Here is a 19,125-nt window from a genome sequence, read left to right as displayed (position 1 = left end):
CAGATGTCGTAAACATAGAAAAAGATATACTGTCAATGAAAGAGGGAAGAAGAGAAATTGCAATGAGATGGAACTTGAAGAATTAAATGGCAATATTTACAAGAAAATGAAAACTTTTCATTTAAATAATGAGAAACATCCCAGAAGAAAGTTTGAAGAGATTGAGTTGGGTGAAATGTGAAAAGTTGGCATCTGTTTCAAGTAATTGGTGATGATATAAAATATCATCAAAGAGGGGATTGATGGAGAAGGATTCACATGTAACGTGACTTGCTTGTATTCAGTACTCTCGACATAACGTTAAAAATACTAATCAAAATGTTCGTATTACTAATATCGCATTACACGACAGGGAAGCTTGCATATGTGCTTTTACTAATGTTAATCCGCTAGCATTAAAATGGCTGCTGCTACGCGGGATTTTCTACTGCGCATGCGTCTGTCACACTCACGTGATGTGACGTACTCTTTGCTTTGGAGGGAATCTTCGCTTCTGCGCACTAGTACTAAAGATGGCTGCTCTGTGTTACAGCATGCATGAAGCTTGCACTGCTGCTTTTGCTAAGCTGTTCGTTCTGCTTAACCTTAACGCAACTGTTAAATATGAGATATTGGGAACAGAGTAGAGAAAGTGGTATACAGTGCATTCATTTATTCTGTGTTCTCAAACTGTTTCTTTTCTATTTTTGCAAGTGAATCAATTTGGGCCTGATGCATGTCGCTGAACTCCATATTGAAACTTTTGAGCCTGCGCACAAGAGTCTGAAATTCTTCGAGTCATGGCATTGAATGAGTGCCAGGGACAGTGTTGACCAAGATGCGCCTGGGAATCTCACCTCCTGGACTCTACAGGGAAACAGAATTCTAATATGAACTAAAATGTAACAAATATTGGAACATTCATTGTTGGGTGGAATAAACCATAAGTGAGAAAAATAAAATGATGGGCGGGAACGTTATTAGAATATTCAGAAGAAAAGTTTCATTTTAGTATGGTGTGATGACCTCTCCTCATTCCTTGTCCAATCAAAATTGGGGATCCTTACACTTGCAACATTGGGGGGTGGTACACTGACCTGGAAAATAGTATAACTAGGGTAGGCTTAGTTAGTTAATTTGTCCGACCTGTCCGAATCGCTGACCTGTCACTGACCCAACGCATTCAATAGGTGACCAAGAGCGGAGGGCTGCTAAGAACTCTGTCAGAAGATTCAATAACCCAATCGGGGTTCTGGAAGCTGAAGTGCTGGTGAAGCACTTTGTCTGGGAAATCGATACCCCAATCGGGGTTCTGGCTGTTAGCTGCAGAGAGGGAGTAGCGCAGGCGTTGCAACTTAACTGTGGGTGCCAGTCTCAACCTTTGGTGGTCCTGTCCTGATCCAATTTGGTTTTACTTGTCCTGATTCTGATCTGCATCTGCTAGCCTACTGGCGACTGCAACTTTCGGGGTTCTGTCCTTTAAACTGAACTGTGGCCAGGATTAGTTCTTCACACCATTGTAGGTAAATATAAATCTATGTGGGTTTGTTATTGATTTAGTTCCTTCTCTTCCCTTTCCTAAATGTTACAAGTTTTAATTGCTGTATGTTTGCATATCATGTTCCTTCTCTTTACCCTTCCTATTTGTTAAAGTTTGACATATGTTCCCTTTTTACCCTCCCTTTTTGTTAAATGCTTAAACATTTTTTTTGATCGTATTTCATGTTTCCTTTTCTTTACCCTCCCTATAGTTAAATGATCGAAATTAGTTTAATATATGTCTTGCATAGTTACATTTTGATTCTGATCTTCATATTTGAAAGTCTTTTGGTGTTTAATCTTTGGATCATGACCATTTAAGAAACTTAGATAAAGAGTTTAAACCTTTGCTGAGTTTGTGGTTACTATACGAGTGCAAATGTTATTTTTCCTATTATGCTAACACCCTTGATCCCTTAGGACATTAGGTACCGGTGACGTGGATTTAGTAGGTCAAGGTACAAAAAGGTCAAAAGTCCTAGGTGAATAAAATACACTGATAGTTGAGCGAAGGTCACCTGATTATAATTCGTGAGGAAAAAAATTATTGTTTATGGGCCCAGGTGACTATTTATGGTAAAAGACTAGTTGGGTGACCTGCGCGCTCTATTACAAGAATATCAGCAGGGTCTCGACTAGCACCGACGACGCGCTCAGCACCGCCGACCACACTGCATTTCCAGATCCACACAGACCCTAACTCCACCCTCAGAGGCACCCTTGTCTACCGACCCCACGGATCCCGCACCCAGTTCAGCGACTCCATCGCCGACTTGATCAGCATGCACGCCCTGACCTCCACCGACTACATCCTCTTTGGAGACCTGAACTTTCGCCTTGAGAACAACAACAACAACTCCACAACCGTGATCGATAACCTCGCCAACCTTGGACTGAAGCAACTTGTCACAACGCCCACCCACTCTGCCAGCCACACGCTCGACCCCGTCTTCTCCTCAAGCCCGCAAGTCTCCCTCAGCCACACCACCAAACTCCTCTGGACCGAGCACCGCTGCATCCACTTCACCTTCCAGAAGCACACCACACACCACCATATCCTACAGGTCCCCAGCCGCTGCTGGAGCAAAATCACCAAAGACCAACTACACGCAAACCTTGCTCTCAGCCCACCCACCGAACCCTCCAACACTGACGACGCTGCTCACAGCCTCCGACGCTGGATTGAGGCCTGCGCCAACACCCTCCCCCGCTGAAGAAACCCCCCCACAGTGACACCAGCAAGAGGGCAGCTGGTTCACCACAGAACTCCTAGCCTCAAAGCGAGCCTGCCGTAGACTAGAGAAGAAATGGCACAGTGAACAAACTCCGGACAGCCACGCACCACACAAGGACGCCATCCGCAACCACCACCACCTCATCAGGGTGGCCAAGAGGACTTACTTCAAAGACTGCCTTGACCACAACGCACCCAATAGCAAGGAGCTCTTCAACATTGTGAAGGAACTCTCCAACCCCAGCTCCAACACCAATGACATCCCGCTGTCACAAGCCCTGTGAGACTCCCTCGCCACCTTCTTCCACCGCAAGATAGCAGACATCCACGACAGCTTCAACACCCAGACAGCCCCAACAGACAGCAACACAACAGACCCTCCGCACACCATCGACCACGACCACCTGCTAGCCTGGACAAGCGTGAGCATTGATGACACCATCAAGACTATGTGCACAATCCACTCCGGATCTCCATCAGACCCATTCCCGCACCACATCTTCAACAGAGCAAGCAGCTCCATCGCACAACACCTGCCCACCCGAAACCTCGAAGAAAACAGAATCCTGGACCCTTCCCAGTCAGGGTTCCGCAGCAACCACAGCACCGAGACTGCCCTCATTGCCGCCACCAATGACATCAGGACCCTGCTGGACAACGGCGAGACTAAAGCACTCATCCTCCTAGACCTCTCTGCCGCATTAGACACCGTCTGTCACCACACGCTACGCGCACGCCTCCACGCCGCAGGGATCCGAGACAAGACTCTGGATTGGACTACCTCCTTCCTCTCCGGCAGAACCCAGAGTGTCCGCCTCCCCCCATTCCGTTCCAAAGCCTCAGAGATCATCTGCGGCATACCCCATGGATCCTCCCTTAGCCCAAAGCTGTTCAACATTTACCTGGCCCCGCTCGCTCACGTAGTCCGACAGCACAACCTCAACATAATCTCCTATGCCGATGACACTCAGCTGCTCCTCTCCCTCACCAAGGACCCCATCACCGCCAAAGCCAACCTCCACGAAGGAATGAAGGCCATCGCCGACTGGATGAAGACCAGCCATCTGAAGCTGAACTCGGACAAGACGGAGGTCCTCATCCTCGGCTCCCACCCTTCAGCCTGGGACGACTCCTGGTGGTCAACGGCACTGGGGCCAGCCCTGACAGCCTCCGACCACGCACGCAACCTGGGAATCATCCTCGACTCAATGCTCTCAATGATCAAGCAAGTCAATGCCGCCTCCTCCTCCTCCTCCTCCTGCTTCAACACCCTCCACATGCTCCACAAGATCTACAGATGGATGCTGACAGATACAAGAAAGACAGTCACCCAGCAGCTGACTCGACTACGGAAACGCCCTCTACGCGGGAGCCCCGACCAAGCTCATCAAACGACTACAATGCATCCAAAACGCCTCGGCACGACTGATCCTCGACGTACCACACCACGGCCACATCACCCCACACCTGAGAAACCTACACTGGCTCCCCGTCAACAAGAGGATATCCTTTAAGCTCCTCACCCATGCACACAAGGCACTCCACAAGACCGGCCCAGCCTACCTCAACAGACGACTCTCCTTCTACATCCCCAACCGCCAGCTACGCTATGCCGACCTCTCACTCGCCACCGTCCTGCGCATCCGAAGAACAACCACCGGTGGCTGATCCTTCTCCCATCTCGCTGCCAAGACATGTAACACCCTCCCACTGAGCTTACGACAGACCCAAGATCTTCTGACCTTCAGGAGGATACTCAAGATCTGGCTGTTTGATCAGCAGTGCCCCACCCTCCAGAGCCTTGAGACTCTCACGGGTATGTAGTGCACTTTACAAATGATTGAATGTAACCCCTTTCTGCCCCACAAGAGCTTCCGTAACGAAGTACAACAGTTTAACCATGTTTGGAGTGTGCTCACATTGGTAAAAATAGAATGTATTCAAGTTGATAAAAAATTAAAGAAGATGACGTTTTAGGCAGACGTCTTTGATCATCATATTTGTAGGGATTGCCAGAAGAGTTTGTGCACAACCCTTGACCTGAGCCCCAATCACATCTCTGATCAAGGCCAAACAGTTTTGCTCTGCAAAAAGGTTGGTATTTCTAGTTTCCCATAAACCACTCTCAGCAGGGCCGGCTTTAGGGCAGTGCGACTGGTGGGCTGCACTGGGTGCTGACCTGTGGAGGGGGCGCCGATCTTAGGGGGCTTTGTGTTTAGCAATAGCTTATGATTGGAGAGATGAGGAACATTTTTGCCCAGTGGTAGTAAGAGAATCCGAGGAGGCGTTCATGGGGTGTAGGGTTGCCAAAGATGATTGTCGCACCGGGCACCACCAGAGCTAAAGTTGGCTCCGACTTTCAGGGGCGGTTCGAGGGAGTAGCTCCCAATACTTTCAAATCCATGACTCACGCAGAACACTCGTTATCAATAGCTATAAAGTCCACAAAAAACAGCAAAAAATAACCTAGTAGTTGCAAGCATAGAGCGATTGACTTACAGCTCGTCATGAGGGACTCGATCTGAAGCTGGTGCTGAACAGATATTGTTTGGTCTCATCCTCTGACATTAAACATGCCCAAACTCTTGAAAATGGATACCGCCAGAAGTGTAGATTTTGCAGTAATTATAGTTTCCTTCAATTATTGGAATTTTAGGATACACTGAAGCATTTTCAACATTGTAGTACATGCATATTTACACATGAGTAAATACCTCAAACAGTCACATGTGTGCTTCTGAAATTCCATAAGCAAATAATTCCATGTGGAGAAACTCCTTCCTTGTGCAAGCTAATTTAGGGAGTATCCCTCTCTATCCCCTACCTAGAGAGGTACATGCTCTAAATCTCATCCTCATCCAGGGCCAAATAAATCTTATGAAAAATATGAAAACTAAGATCTCAAATGTTTTATGTTAAAAAACTTCTGCGATTCAATAACCCACTGGCTGGTGGACAACACTTGTTAGCATACACACTCACAGACTTTTTACACCTCTCTTCCTGGACTTAAATGCTGCACTGAGCTATTGTCTTTGGCAGATAATTCAGTCATCCCTTGCATCACTTGACTTTTGTTACAAATGCTAAAGCCATTTCATTACGTTAAGGAGTTTTACTCCAAAACTGAAAGATGCAGCCCTAACTGTGCTTCTATCCGAGGTTGTCTGTGCCCCCAGGAGACCGCCTGCCCCGTAAAGATGCATGAGGAGGACTCATGCCATACACACTCATTTAGAACTTTACATAAGGGGTACCATGATTGGAAGAACTAATTTAACCAGCTGAACAAGACTGGATAGTTTAGATTTTATTAAGTGCACTCACCAGTAGGACACTTGGCAGTACTGCATTGTGTTTGCTGTACTGAAGCAAATTTGTAGGTTGCCTGAAGATATTGTATGGTATCCTTCACAAGAACCCCAATATTATAATATTGATCTACTAAATTCCATTGCATTAAAACTGCCCCCTGGTACCTGCATCTCAAATTCCATAGCAGTTTCACCTCTGCCTTGCTTCTGGGTAGCAATACATTCTCAGCCTACTAGGAGCCCAGGAACTATCCAGCTAAAGGACTCCAACTGGTCTTTCATGACATTTACACAGAGCCTTCTTATACTTGACCCATCAAAAATAATGGAGTTACCCTGTTTCCCTCAGAACCTAGGTGTATAATGTTACGAGCTAAAATGAGTTCTGTCAGGTTCTTATACTTGACAACATGTGAAGCACCGTTTGGGTTGTCCATTGTCTGCCAGCCCAAATGAACATTTGCTGATCATCTTCCACCCTCCACGTACACAGCCTGGTTAAAATGCTTGTGAATATAAACCCTTCTGTGACTGACTGGAGAGATTGAGATGGAAGATGACACACCTTCCGTCTGGGCGTGACTCCTGTACCCCACACTCACATTGCAAATAGGTACTGTCCAAAGACAATATTTCTACTTTTGGATTTGAGGATAGAGAATGGTGCCACACGGTTGAGAGGATTACTTAACTTGTTGCAGTTTCCCTTCAAAGCTGGAACTAAGCCTTGGATCAAACATTAATGAAAAGGCTGCTGCCTCCACTTTAAGACATTGACTCCCCCGAGTGGAGAAGCACTGCAAGGCCCAGGAGAAGACAGAACAAAACTTAGCAGAATGAGTCCTGCTTAGAGGCATGTTTCAAAGGCCTCAAGATCAGCAGCCAAGCCGACTAGTACTGAATCTTGAACATTGCATCAGGTGATGATCCATGCCTTCTGACAGGACCGTGTTGCCCTCTGAATGCATAATGTACACATCCTAAAGAGGTGCTGCATGCCCGGGAACATGGCCTGATGAAGAGTGGATGTGCGGCCTGGTATGGTCATTGAAATCTCTGAACACTATGGCTCTAATTGCAAGACGGCCAATAGGGTATAGTCCACCACGTCAAACAAGTTCACACTTTATCCTTGACCAATTAAACTATTACCCAACAACCTGCAGTTAGGGTCTACATAGCTACAAGTTTTGTTACCCTCAAGAGGGCGACCAGCTTACTAAATGGTGTCCAGCCCTCATAGACCCTCTTCCCCTACCCCTAACACCCAAATACTGGAGCCATTGTTGGGATTGGAAGCATTCGACTGGCTAGTGATTCCAGAAACAGGACTATGAAGCTATGAGCTTACTGCAATCATGCTTGGTATGGATGTATGACGTTACAACGCATGCTATTACCACGCATGCCTTTACGAAGCAAGTTTTACAACGCAAGTCGTTACAACGACTTGCGTTGGGGGGCGCTGAATAGTGAATAGTTTAATTTACTATTCCAACTCCAGTCCCCGTGGATAGTAGGGAAGGTGTTGGAAACTATTCCCTATCCTAGAGCGCCTCCCTGCGCAAGACGTTGTAAAAGTTGCGTTGTAATGGTTGCGTCGTAAAGGTACTTCGGTGTAAAAGTTGCATTGTAAAGGATGTTCCCCGCTTGGTATCAGTGGCTCCCTGAAGAATAATTGAGAAACCTTGTTGCCAAACACCTGGAGTCGCCTGGCTCTGGTGGACAACATAGAAAATATTTTTAAACCACCTTGGAGAAGGCCATTTTAAATTCTGGATGGTCAGTGCTGATGAATAGTTTTCCTCAACACCACTTCAGAAGTTGAAACCCCATGCCCTTGCAATCGAACTCGTTCAGGCAGTTGAAGATGTACTTTAGTCAGGTCCTTCTCTAACCTTTTGAGGATTTACTGAAGTCCCCACTGTAGGTAGATCCTCCTTCTAAAAGCTTTGACACTATTGGCATCAGGATAACAGTGTAGCCTGCCAATATAAAAAAGGGTTACGCGCCTTTTCTTCCAAGCACTGTAAGCTGCTGGGGTCATCTCTTAACTCTTGAAACTGATGGACTAATCAGAGTTTCCATAAAGATAGTAAAGTTCAATTTTTAACAGTTAAAAAAACAAGTATTGGCCAGATTTTACCTCATCATGTAATGGATAGAGGGGTGCGATTGGCTTAATCAAAACTAGACAAAAAAGATTCAAAAGTAAAAAAATATTTAAAAATAAAAAAATGCCTCTATATTTTTATTCTATAAAGAACCATATCAGCTTGGATTAAAAAAAAGTAGCTTATTTATTTGAAAACTCTAGATTCAGTATTATAAAATGCTTTCACCTACTTCAATAGATCTGTTTTATCTATGCAGTTTAAATTGATCAGTGTGCGTGTAAAACCTTTACAGATAAATTTGAGGATATTACCTCTGTGCGGCATTCCCTTCAAATACACAATTACCATGAGACTGAACAAAAAAGAACATGTTTAATCACAATGTCATCGACAGAAACCATATTTTGAGACTTTTTCAACCATACTATCTAAACGCAGGAATAAAAAAAATGGAAGGAAAAGGAGGAGCTCTACAAAATGCAATGTAGTGGGGAAGAAGTCAAGGTGATTTGCCAAGTAAAGCCAAATCCATTCCTCTCGCATCAATATAAAAAGTTCGTTTCCTCAAATTCCTTCCATATGGGTTCATGTTTGACCATGACATTTCTGAAGGTTTACCTTTTATTTAGTCAGCAATCCTCAGCCACTTGAAAGCCAGAACAAATTCTATGTTACCCCCCCACCCCTCCTTCACCACTACCAACCTGGTTTACTTATTACCTCATCTTAAGGAAGAATAAGAGCTACAAGATGTATGAATTAAGTCCCTAATAAGACCAGTTCTTTGGGAGAGCTCTGCGCAATATACTTTCACATAAGTTATGTTCTGTTATGTTACTGAATATTTTTAGAGCGTACGTTCACCGAAAGGTCTCTTGGCGCTAGGTAGCTGATCCTGTCCTTAATCCATTGTTACTGGTAAGCATGTTTAAAGAGCCAAGTCTTCAGGAGTTGTCCAAATCTGATGTAATTGGGGTTCTGCCTGATCTCCAATGGTAAGGTATTCAATGCTCGAGGGGCAGTAACCGAGAACCTTCTTCCTCCGGTCCGGTGTTTTTTATGAGTGGAGATGACCAAATAGTTTAGGTGACTGGATCTCAGTTCTCTAGTGGGACAGTACTCAGTAATCCGAGATTTTATGAAGCAGGGCTGCTCAGATGTAACTCCTTAAAGACCTAGGGCCATATGTAGGTGGCCAAATACTAAGCGGTAACGGAGAAATTCGCAGAATTTCTGCGCTACCGACCGGAATTTGGCTGAGTGCAATGTAGGTGAGTTGAAACCTACTTGCAAAATAAGGAATCGCAAAATATTGATTACTTATTTTGCTCTTGCATTTAAGGATTCGGAAATACCGATTCCTTAAATGCAATGTACGTAGCACTAAAAATAGTGCACTTCAGCCTTAAGGAATCGCTAATTACCACCAACTTCAAGTTGGTGGTAAGTAGTGATTTTCTTTACAAAAGCACTTTTTTGCTTTTTTAAATGTGCCATGTGGCACACATCCAAGCCCTTAGGGCATGTATGTGCGCCACATGCGCACACATGCACATTTCAGGGGTGCAACAGGGTGTCCTTTGGACACCCTGGCACCCTTGAAATATCTCCCGCTATTAGCGATTCGGTAAAACCGAATCGCTAATCATGAATATCTTCCCATTCATTCCTATGGGCCTCCTAGCCCATAGGAATGAATGGCTAGGTATTCCTAATAAGGAATCTCAATTACCGATTCGTTATTAAGGAATGTTGAGGAATCGCTAATATTTTAGTGATTCCTACCTACATTCCATTTAGCGAGTCCTTAATAGCGATTCGGTAAAAATCGATATTAAAGACTCGCTAAATTGAAGTTACTTACATCTGGCTCCTAGTTCTTTGTGGCACTGACAGCCAGTGGAGGTCTTTGGTTACCCAAGAAATGTACCCCTCCCTGGGCAGGTGAGATATTAGCCGAGCTGACTGATATTGAATTAGCTGGAGCCTGCGCCCAAGAAATTTCGGAATGTCCAGATAGAGAGAGTTAGTGTAGTCGATTCTCAACATCACTAAAGCTATGATTACTTGTACGAAGGCCTCCCTCATGAAAAATGTCCTTATCTTTTTGATCCATCTCAGTTGAAAAACAACAGTCCAAGGTTACTGCGCTGATCTGCTGCTTGAGTGAAAAATCCTCATCAATAATGACCCGAAGGCTTTTTACTGCCTTTTTGGGAGTGGGTAGGGCACCTATCTCACTGGGCCAAAATGTGGGATTCCAATAGACCACATTGTTCTTGGTGAGGACTATCTCACATTTGTCCGAGTTTAATTTCAGATGTTTGCTGTTCATCCAATCCTGGATGAACAGCATAGTATCTTGAAAATGCTGCCTGGCCGTAGAGCTATCATTGATTGTAAATATCTGTTGCATGAGGTCAGCATAATTGAAAATGTTCGCCTACATCATTTTAAGGGAATTGACCAAGGGTCGAATATAGTTATTAAAAAGATGGTGGGTAAGAGAGGAACCCTGTAGCACCCCACAATTCAATTGGACCTCTGCTGAGAGGACATAAAATAAAAAACGCAAAGCAAAACTTTGGCACACCTTTTACTCTTCAGTTTCTCATGCAGGACAGGGTTAAGAAAGTCCATGTATCCCGAGGAGCCACAATGTATCCATGGCCAGTGAGGCATCGGCACAGCTAAACTTAAAACAATGCTCCAAGTCAATGAATAAGAAATTGTCACTCACCAGAGGAACTTGCACTTTAGACCAAGTGATATTTGGCACAGCTGAGATGGGCTCCACCAATACAGTTGGGAAGAACACATTGTAATGTCCAGTGGCAGCCAAGTACAGGGACAATACGATGTTGAAAGGCAGCGAGAACACAGGGAGGTCCCATTTACTCAAGATGGCCACCAAGGCACTTGACAGAATGGGACTGAAAAGGAGGGTGGAAAAAGTTATGTTATTTTATAGCAGCATGCTAATTTATGTGCATACAATTTTCCACTTGTAAAACTGATAGTACAAATCTGTTTTCCTCATAGCATATAAGATGACTCCAAATCCAACAAATCACAAACAATAAGTTTTCCTTTTACAACATATTTTACTGTATCAGTGTTCTTTAGTCCAAGTAGTTTATTTTACCTATTGCAAATCTGAACACCCAGAATGTACACAGGGAGAAGAATCTAAATGCAGTCTACAGGAAAGAAGCTACACCAGTGTATGAGATGTAGACGAGTCCCCACTCTGTTGGGAGAGGGCTTCACAGAGGTAAACCAGTTAGTTTGAAGGGCATTCAAGCGCCTTCTCCTGACCATATCCCAGGATGCCCCAAATCAGTGGTCTCAAGTCACGTCAACTACTTCTTGAAAGGAAATATGCAATAGGAGCACCCAAGAATGCTGCCTACATGTGTGGTCATTCTCCTCTTATTGAAGATTTTACACTTCCACCAAGAAGAAATTCCCAATTAATTATAATGCAGTAGCAAATGTGTCTCCTCTGCAAAAATGGTGCTGGTGTGCAGATGCCAGGCAGACTCATCAGTTGGATGAGGGCCGTGAGGAGGTGTGAAATCTACCAGAGACACAATATTCCAACTCCAGTAATTGCACATCTCAAATGTGATGCATTACTGATCTTTTCAAACCATATTGATGTTTAAGTGGAGAATACAAGCACTGAGATTGCTACAATAATGTAGTTGAGAAGCACACGTTATCAATTTTCTGAAGACATGCCATTTTAATCATTTAAAATTTAAAGATAGTGAATTAGTTGAAAGTGATTAGTTGTTTAGGTGCTTCTTCAGTCCACCATTTTGTGGTGATGATCACATGTCTGGAAATACTACAATTTTCTTGCATTGAAGCGCAGACACAATCCAAGCTGAAATGCAAGTCCCACGGACTCAGGGCACATTCAAGCACAACACAAAGACGATTTTCTCTTTCCAGAAAAGATTTTCCAAAAGGGCACACTCGTGCCTTACAGCAAATTTTGCTTTAAAACTATCATTGATCACCAAATACATGGTTTTCAGAGACTAAACTAGAGCATCAAAGAAACATTTGCTCAGCTGGCATTATCATATAGAATATAGTGGACATACTATAATGTGTAACTTACCAGATCATAGACATAACGATGACAGGCAGTAGAAGCCACCAATACCAGTTGCCTTTGTCAGAGAACACTGCCATAAGTAAGCCGACCAGGATTCCGTTATAACCGTGGTGTCCTGCTGCTATTGCGGGCCTGTTGAAGAAAAGGTATCCGTTATAACATGACATGTGTATTTGTAAAACGCATGTTCACCGAAGGGTATCTTGAGGCTGAATAATAGATGTTTATTGTTACCCAACTCAATGGTACTCATTTTATCGACCTCAGAACAATGAAAGGCTGAGTGGACCTGCCGGGATTCGAGCCTGTGACTGTGAGTTCAAACACAGGCCCCTACAGTGGATGAAGTAGTCTATTAAGCCACTAGATCCGACTGTCCTAGGACAATGTTAGCGCCACACTTTCCTGACCTGGATTCATACAGTGAACACCATGGGGCAGATTTATGAAGGCCTTGCGCCGCCGGTGCGTTACTTTTTCCCATGTTAAAAATGACGCACCGGCGGCGCAAGGCCTTCATAAATCTGCCCCCATGATGTTTAGAACTTCAGAGAATTAACTTTGCAGCAAGAAAAGAAATTATAAACATGGAGGCCTATTCAGGATTTGACAAATGATGGCAAATCTAGTGCAGTCGACAATGGAGAGACACGTTACTGGGATTGTAAGACAACTGAGGCAAAACGTCACTAAATGCATTTGTTTCAGACTGGGGAAAAGCTTTTGGTAGAGTGATATGACCGTCAACATGGTTTTACTCAGTTTATCAGTAGTTCTTAATAGTTGAGGCTCAACAATGGAAAAAGACTGAGCAAATAGCTAAATAGTTCTATAAAGTAAAAAACAACTTAGGGGCCTATTATCATGGCGGGCGGATCACCAGCGCCTGACAGGCGGTGGCGATACCCCAGCCAAAACTCCCCGCCGGACAACCATTTACCCCCACCACATTAGCATGGCGGGGGTATCGCGGCGGACGGAAAGACCGTCCGCTACTTTTCCGCCGGCAGGAAATAGTCACGATTGCCTGCCGGGCGGAAAAGGCCCATAATATGGTGGCGGTGCCTGCATCCATTTTATCATGTGTGCAGTGGAATGCCTTTCCATGGCGGAGACTCCGCCATGGAAAGGCATGCAGAGTTTACTTTGGGTCCAGTTGTGGGGCCCCGGGAGAATGGGGGTATAGGGAGCTGCACTTGGGGGGTACCCATGGTACCCCCTACATTGGAATTCACAAGGTGGCAGGCACCGCGCTGTGCCTGTCACTTTGTGCATGCCAATACACAACATGCATTTTTAACATTGTGCCGGGTGCTGCTTACAGCAACGCCCGCCACAATGTTAAATATGCAGGATGCGACCGCGGTCGCATCCTAATGGGCACGGCGGGACTGCCGCACCTCTGGCAGTCGGTCCCGTTTACATTTACGGTGGCGGGTGGACTTTGTCCGCCCACCATCGTAATAGGCCCCTTTGTGATAAATCCCAACAAAAATAAATGGAACGAAAGTAAAAATTACACAGAAGACTTAGGTCTATTACATTTTTTTTTAAAGAATTTCAATGGATGGGTCAAAAATGCAAAGTTTTAAATTATCAGTTGCTAGGGGAGGTGAGGAATGTAATCTCTCACATAAATTCAGAACTCGGAAGAAGTTTGAATCTCTTTACTTTAACACTAAACAAATCTGTGCACATTTGCTAAGCATTCTGCAAAAATCATTTTAAAAGTTACTAAATAAACGTTCAAATGAGCACTTTTGAAGCAAGGGAAAAACAATTGTCAGCACTGGAAGTGAGCCTCTAAAGTTAAAAAAAAGTGGTTTTATAGGGATATCCACTTCACTGTATACCTGGTGTGTGAATGTGTATATAAAAGTACAGTATGCAAAATCTCCAGTTAGAATTTACAACCCTAAATGCGCAGTAGCATGGCGAACCGTGGTATTAACTGTGCTTTTGTATGAATAGGCTATATTGATAGATTACCAAGTTACTTTCCTTCTCTACAGATAGATTTTGGTCTAAAATGGAACAGAACTGCTAGAGTGAAGTACAATCAATGTTTAAAAGTGTACACTAAATCTTAAAACCCGTACATAACACTAAGGTGCACCAAAAAAAAATCCAGGAATGTCCTTTTTAGTTCTTGAATAGTTTAAGCATTCTTACACAGATATTCAGTTTTCCAAACAAAACACTTGAGCTAGGGCACAGAGCACACAAGATTGCCTCCCTTACCGGTCTTGGCTCATGAGAAGAGCCGCCACTGTGTTGACCACCGCTCCCAAGTAGCCAACAATGGCCCACCACGGATTCTGGATAAACAGCCCGATAAGGATTAGGAGTCCACTGATGGGGTTATTGACCAAAATAACCTGTGACGTCCCACGCAGGATCCACTCCATGAATTGGAAAATAATATGTTTTTCTGAAAAAAGCACATACCATGAGAAAGAGGGAACCTTTAAATATTCAAAATGAACTTCTTTTAAAAACTGAAATGCAGCCATGACATGTATATTTATACGAATCTATTCGAATGTGAGCCGTTAACATATCTAAGATTGGTTCAAAATAAATCCCTTGTTGAGCTTTGAAATTCTTTTCTCACAATATTTTATAGAACCCCTGCTAGAACGGATGTGAAGAGAAACCGTAGGATAGCCAGGATTTGTAAGAGCGAGCAGTACCACCCCCCCACACACTTGTACAGAGGCCCATATAGTCAACTTAACTCTATCATTTCAGAAGTAAATCCAGATCGTAGCATAGGGGAGAGGAACATGGCGGCGGCAGGCTAGCGGCTGCTGCGAGGCTCTACACCGGAGACACCGGAAAAAATGAGTTGAGATGGGTCTTTCAGCATTGAAATTCGTGGCGAGCATGTCAGAACATATGGTGAGATGGATTATCGCTTTTTTGTAAAAGTATCTCTTGTGCACGCTACTGAAAAACCTCTTCATTTCTTGGAGGTTTATATCACGGAGGAGAACCGGGAAGGCGCTAGGACCCGGCAGGAATGTCAGGGCGGCAATACGTCAAGGAGCGAGGACAGCTGTGCAGACTCACCAGCAGCGAGAGCAGCGTGAGCAGGGAGACGCGGAAGCAGGTCAGCGGTGTCGGCGGCTCCGAAAGGGAAAAAACGAAACCGACTGGGCTCAGGGTGAATTGTTGCAGTCTGTGGGCGCGTTAGAGGGCAGCGCTCCTGTTTCGAGTGAGAGTCAGAGCGAGAGCTTCAGCATTTCGGGAAGCTGGCACAGCAACATTCAGAACCGGTAAGGAGGCATTTAGGGGGGAAGTCTGCATGGAGGCAGACAAACAGAGACATTTAATAGCCCCCCGAAGTGAGAGGGAGAGTGGGTGTGTCATTACTGCTACCATAGTTACCGCAGGCGAAAATATTAGCGGTGGTGTGGAAGGGGCTTCATCTGATGATCACTCTGTAAGGCAGAGTAGAAAGCAGGATACCTCAGCTAAAGAAAAAACAGGTGTGGTAAGAAACCGATACCAATTAAGGTCAAAGTCAGACCTTAGGAAACAAGGAGTCTGGAATTTTTCTGATACTGTTGACAGAAGCGGCCCGACTCCTATCTCTCCCCTTAAACAGAATAGGAAGGCAGGGGCTGGGAGAGGGAGAAGTAAGTCAACCAAAGCTGCAAAACAATTACAAGCACCTAGAGGAACCCCTTCATTAAAAAGTTTCTTTAAAATTATGGAGCAGGCAGTGAACTTCAAGGAAGGTGCTAAAGGAGAAGGAGAAGCGACGGCACAAACAGACTCCAAGGCAGCTGACACACCCATAGTAGAGGAGGGCAATAGCTCTAATAAAATTCCGGTTCCCTCCCCTCATCCCTCCTTGCCCTTGACTAATAAGTATGCTGTACTAGATTTAATCTCTGGCGATGAAGAGTCAGAATCAGGGGCTGTGACTGTCTCCAGGCAGGATACGGAGGTAGATCCAGATACCTCGTTGGATATTGCACAAATTGTTTCTCCTCCATTAGAAGAATCTGCGATTTCTAAATCTGTCGAAATTCCTTTTTACTCGACTACACCAACTAACACTACTAATGTATACCCCTTACCCCTCGCTGCCTCAGATACACATGGCTCTATTTCCCAGGTTGATGGAGCAGTTGAACTGTCGGGGATGGAAAAAGAGGAAGGGGATAGACTTAGTTCCCTATTTCACACATTGAGAAATGACTTAAGGGGTAAGTTCGAGATTTCTGAGAGAAATCAGAGGGGTCTGCACGATAGATTTGACCTTCTAGAAGCTAAACTGGAGGGAATTAGTACCAGAACTGGTGTTTTGGAAGGTAAAGTCACGGCAATTTCAGAGATCTCGAAAGGAAACTCCAGAGACATTGAGGCATTAAGGGCGCAGAATCGCACTTTAACAATGGATATGGAGAGATTGGAGACACAAACCAGGCACAATAATCTTAGGATCCTTAAAATCCCTGAGGGAGAAGAAGTGGAGGACATAAAGGGGTTCGTATGCAGATTACTCCGGGAAGATATTCTAAAAGACAGAACAGACATCAATTTAGAAGCTGAGATCCAACGGGTACACAGGGACCCATTTAGGCTGCACTCAGACCGTAAGGCACCCAGGAAGATTCTGGTATATTTTCAAACATATAGCGTGAAAGAGTTGATCTTAAATAGATGTCTGGCACGCACTTCTCTGCACTACCGCGCTAATCCCTACCAAATAAGATCAGACATAGGGGGCAAAACTGCTCAAAGACAATGGGAGCTTGGCTCCAGAATGCCAGAATTGCGTTCATTGGGGGCTCAGGAACAAATGAAATTCCCGGCTCTCCTTAAAATAATGTGGAACAATAAAATGTTCTCCTGTCATTTCCCAGAGGAAGTTGATGAGCTATTAGTTAAAATGAAAGAATAGTCATTTAGCTCTCCTTAACTCTCCTTTCTCCATTTACCTATTTGTGGATTGTATTTTTAGAGGGTGTTTAATAATAGTGAGGGGTGGAAAAAAAAAAAAATAAAGTATATATATATTCATATAAGAAAAAAAAAAAAAGAGGGACAAGAGAGATCTTTATAAGGTGTAACTATAAAAAAAAATAATAATATTTTTTTTTTGCTGAAAGTCCATTGTTCCTCACACGGTATGGGTGTGGTAGGGTGTAGGCCTCCTAAAGGCGTATCGACGCCCATCAGGAGGGAGGGGTTCCTCGGGGGGAGGGTGGGGAGGGTTCATAGGGGGAAAGGGAAAAAACAGATAAAAATGTCCTCATATGCCGTAAATTTGTATTTTCTTAAACTTAAATGTAATCACAGGTCACTATTAGTTTTGGAGGTAGGGGCAGCTATACCAGACAATGGCCCGTTCTAGTAGTAAAATCCTCTCCTGGAATTTAAATGGCTTGGGGAACCATAAGAAACAACAAACTGTTTGCGAGTTTTTGAAAAATTCTGGAGCGTGTATATCTCTTTTACAGGAGACTCACCTGGGAGCAGAAGAATGTAGAAATTTATTTGTTAGATATAATTGGGTTCAGGTGATTTTGTGCTCTAAACAAACAGGTGTGACTAGAGGAGTCGCAATGGTAGTGAGGGCCAATGAAGGGATTAAGGTTTATGACTGGAGTACAGACCAATCTGGCAGATGGTTGGCTGCAGTTGTTTCAATTGGTGGTATTAAATTTCTGTGTGGGGCATATTATGGCCCTAATGAAGATAAAGCTTGTTTTTTACATAAACTAGAAAAATATATGTTACAGCATACAATTCCAGTTATACTAGGAGGTGATTTTAACCTTCTATTAGACCCCCAACCTGACCGCACTTCAAAAGCCAAATATAATCCTCCAAAAAAATCTCTTCTAGCTTTAAAAGATATTATGAAAGACTATACACTAAGAGATATTTGGAGAGCTAAATATGGTGACCTTAGAGAGTATTCTTTTTTTAGTAAAAAATATCACCAGTTTTCAAGAATAGATTTTTTTTTGATAGACCAATCCTTTTTAACTAACACTATTTCTGTCTCTTACACTCCAGTGGGCTTGTCAGATCATTCCGTGGTGGAGCTACAAATAACCCTTAAAAACAAAATATTAGAAAATAGATGGACACTTGATAGAACGATCCTATTAGATGCTGAGGTTAGAAATAAAATTAAGGAAAGCTTCGGGGAATTTTTTAGGTTTAATGAGAACACTGCTTCAGACCGTATTATATGGGACACATTTAAGTCCTATTTAAGAGGAATTTATGGCTCTCAAATGATCTTAAGCCGTAAGCTTAAAAAAGACAGAGATATCCAAGAGCTCAAACTAATTAAATTAAAAGAACAGCAACTTCAACTTGCTGTTTTGGAAGAAAAACCCAATATTTCAAGACTAGAGAAGGAAATATTAGAATTACAAACGGACTTCAAAACAAGAGCTGAGAAAATAATTCTAGATAAGTGGGAAGTAAGTAAGCTTTGCAATTTTGAATATGGCGAGAAATGTGGGTCCCTGTTAGCTTGGAAGGCCAGGACGGAGAGGAGCAGAAACAATATCAAATCTCTAACACAGCGTGGGACTGGATTGACTTTAACAGAAGATATTGAGATTAAAAGAGAAGCCAGAATCTTCTATGAAGAATTATATCAGGAGAAGAACAAGGGGCCGCAGAGAGAACTGGATAATTGGTGGGCCTCAATAGAACTGCCCCAGATAAATGACCTTGATAAAGCTTCTTTAGCTACCGAGATAACAGAGGGAGAGGTTAGATTACAATTGAAGAAGATGGCTAGAAATAAGGCCTCTGGCCCCGATGGACTTCCGACAG

At 43.8% G+C, this 19,125-nt stretch overlaps 1 protein-coding gene across 2 annotated transcripts in view; it reads right to left on the bottom strand.

The window, feature by feature from the left end:
• LOC144817868 (urea transporter 2-like) overlaps positions 1-19,125 on the bottom strand; it is a 316,753-nt gene that overhangs the window by 125,569 nt on the left and 172,059 nt on the right. For both annotated transcript variants that reach the window (XM_078674742.1, XM_078674743.1), the window contains exons 3-5: positions 14,554-14,743; positions 12,316-12,444; positions 10,924-11,116 (exon numbers count right to left, since the gene is read on the bottom strand). In XM_078674742.1, coding sequence (XP_078530868.1) covers positions 10,924-11,116; positions 12,316-12,444; positions 14,554-14,743 — 512 coding nt within the window. The remainder of the gene's footprint in view (positions 1-10,923; positions 11,117-12,315; positions 12,445-14,553; positions 14,744-19,125) is intronic.

The sequence above is a fragment of the Lissotriton helveticus genome, chromosome 2_1 (assembly GCF_964261635.1).
Source record: "Lissotriton helveticus chromosome 2_1, aLisHel1.1, whole genome shotgun sequence".
Taxonomy (NCBI): Eukaryota; Metazoa; Chordata; class Amphibia; order Caudata; family Salamandridae; genus Lissotriton; species Lissotriton helveticus.
The sequence above is the reverse complement of the archived record's forward strand: the minus strand, read 5'-3'. Positions and strand labels throughout refer to the sequence as shown.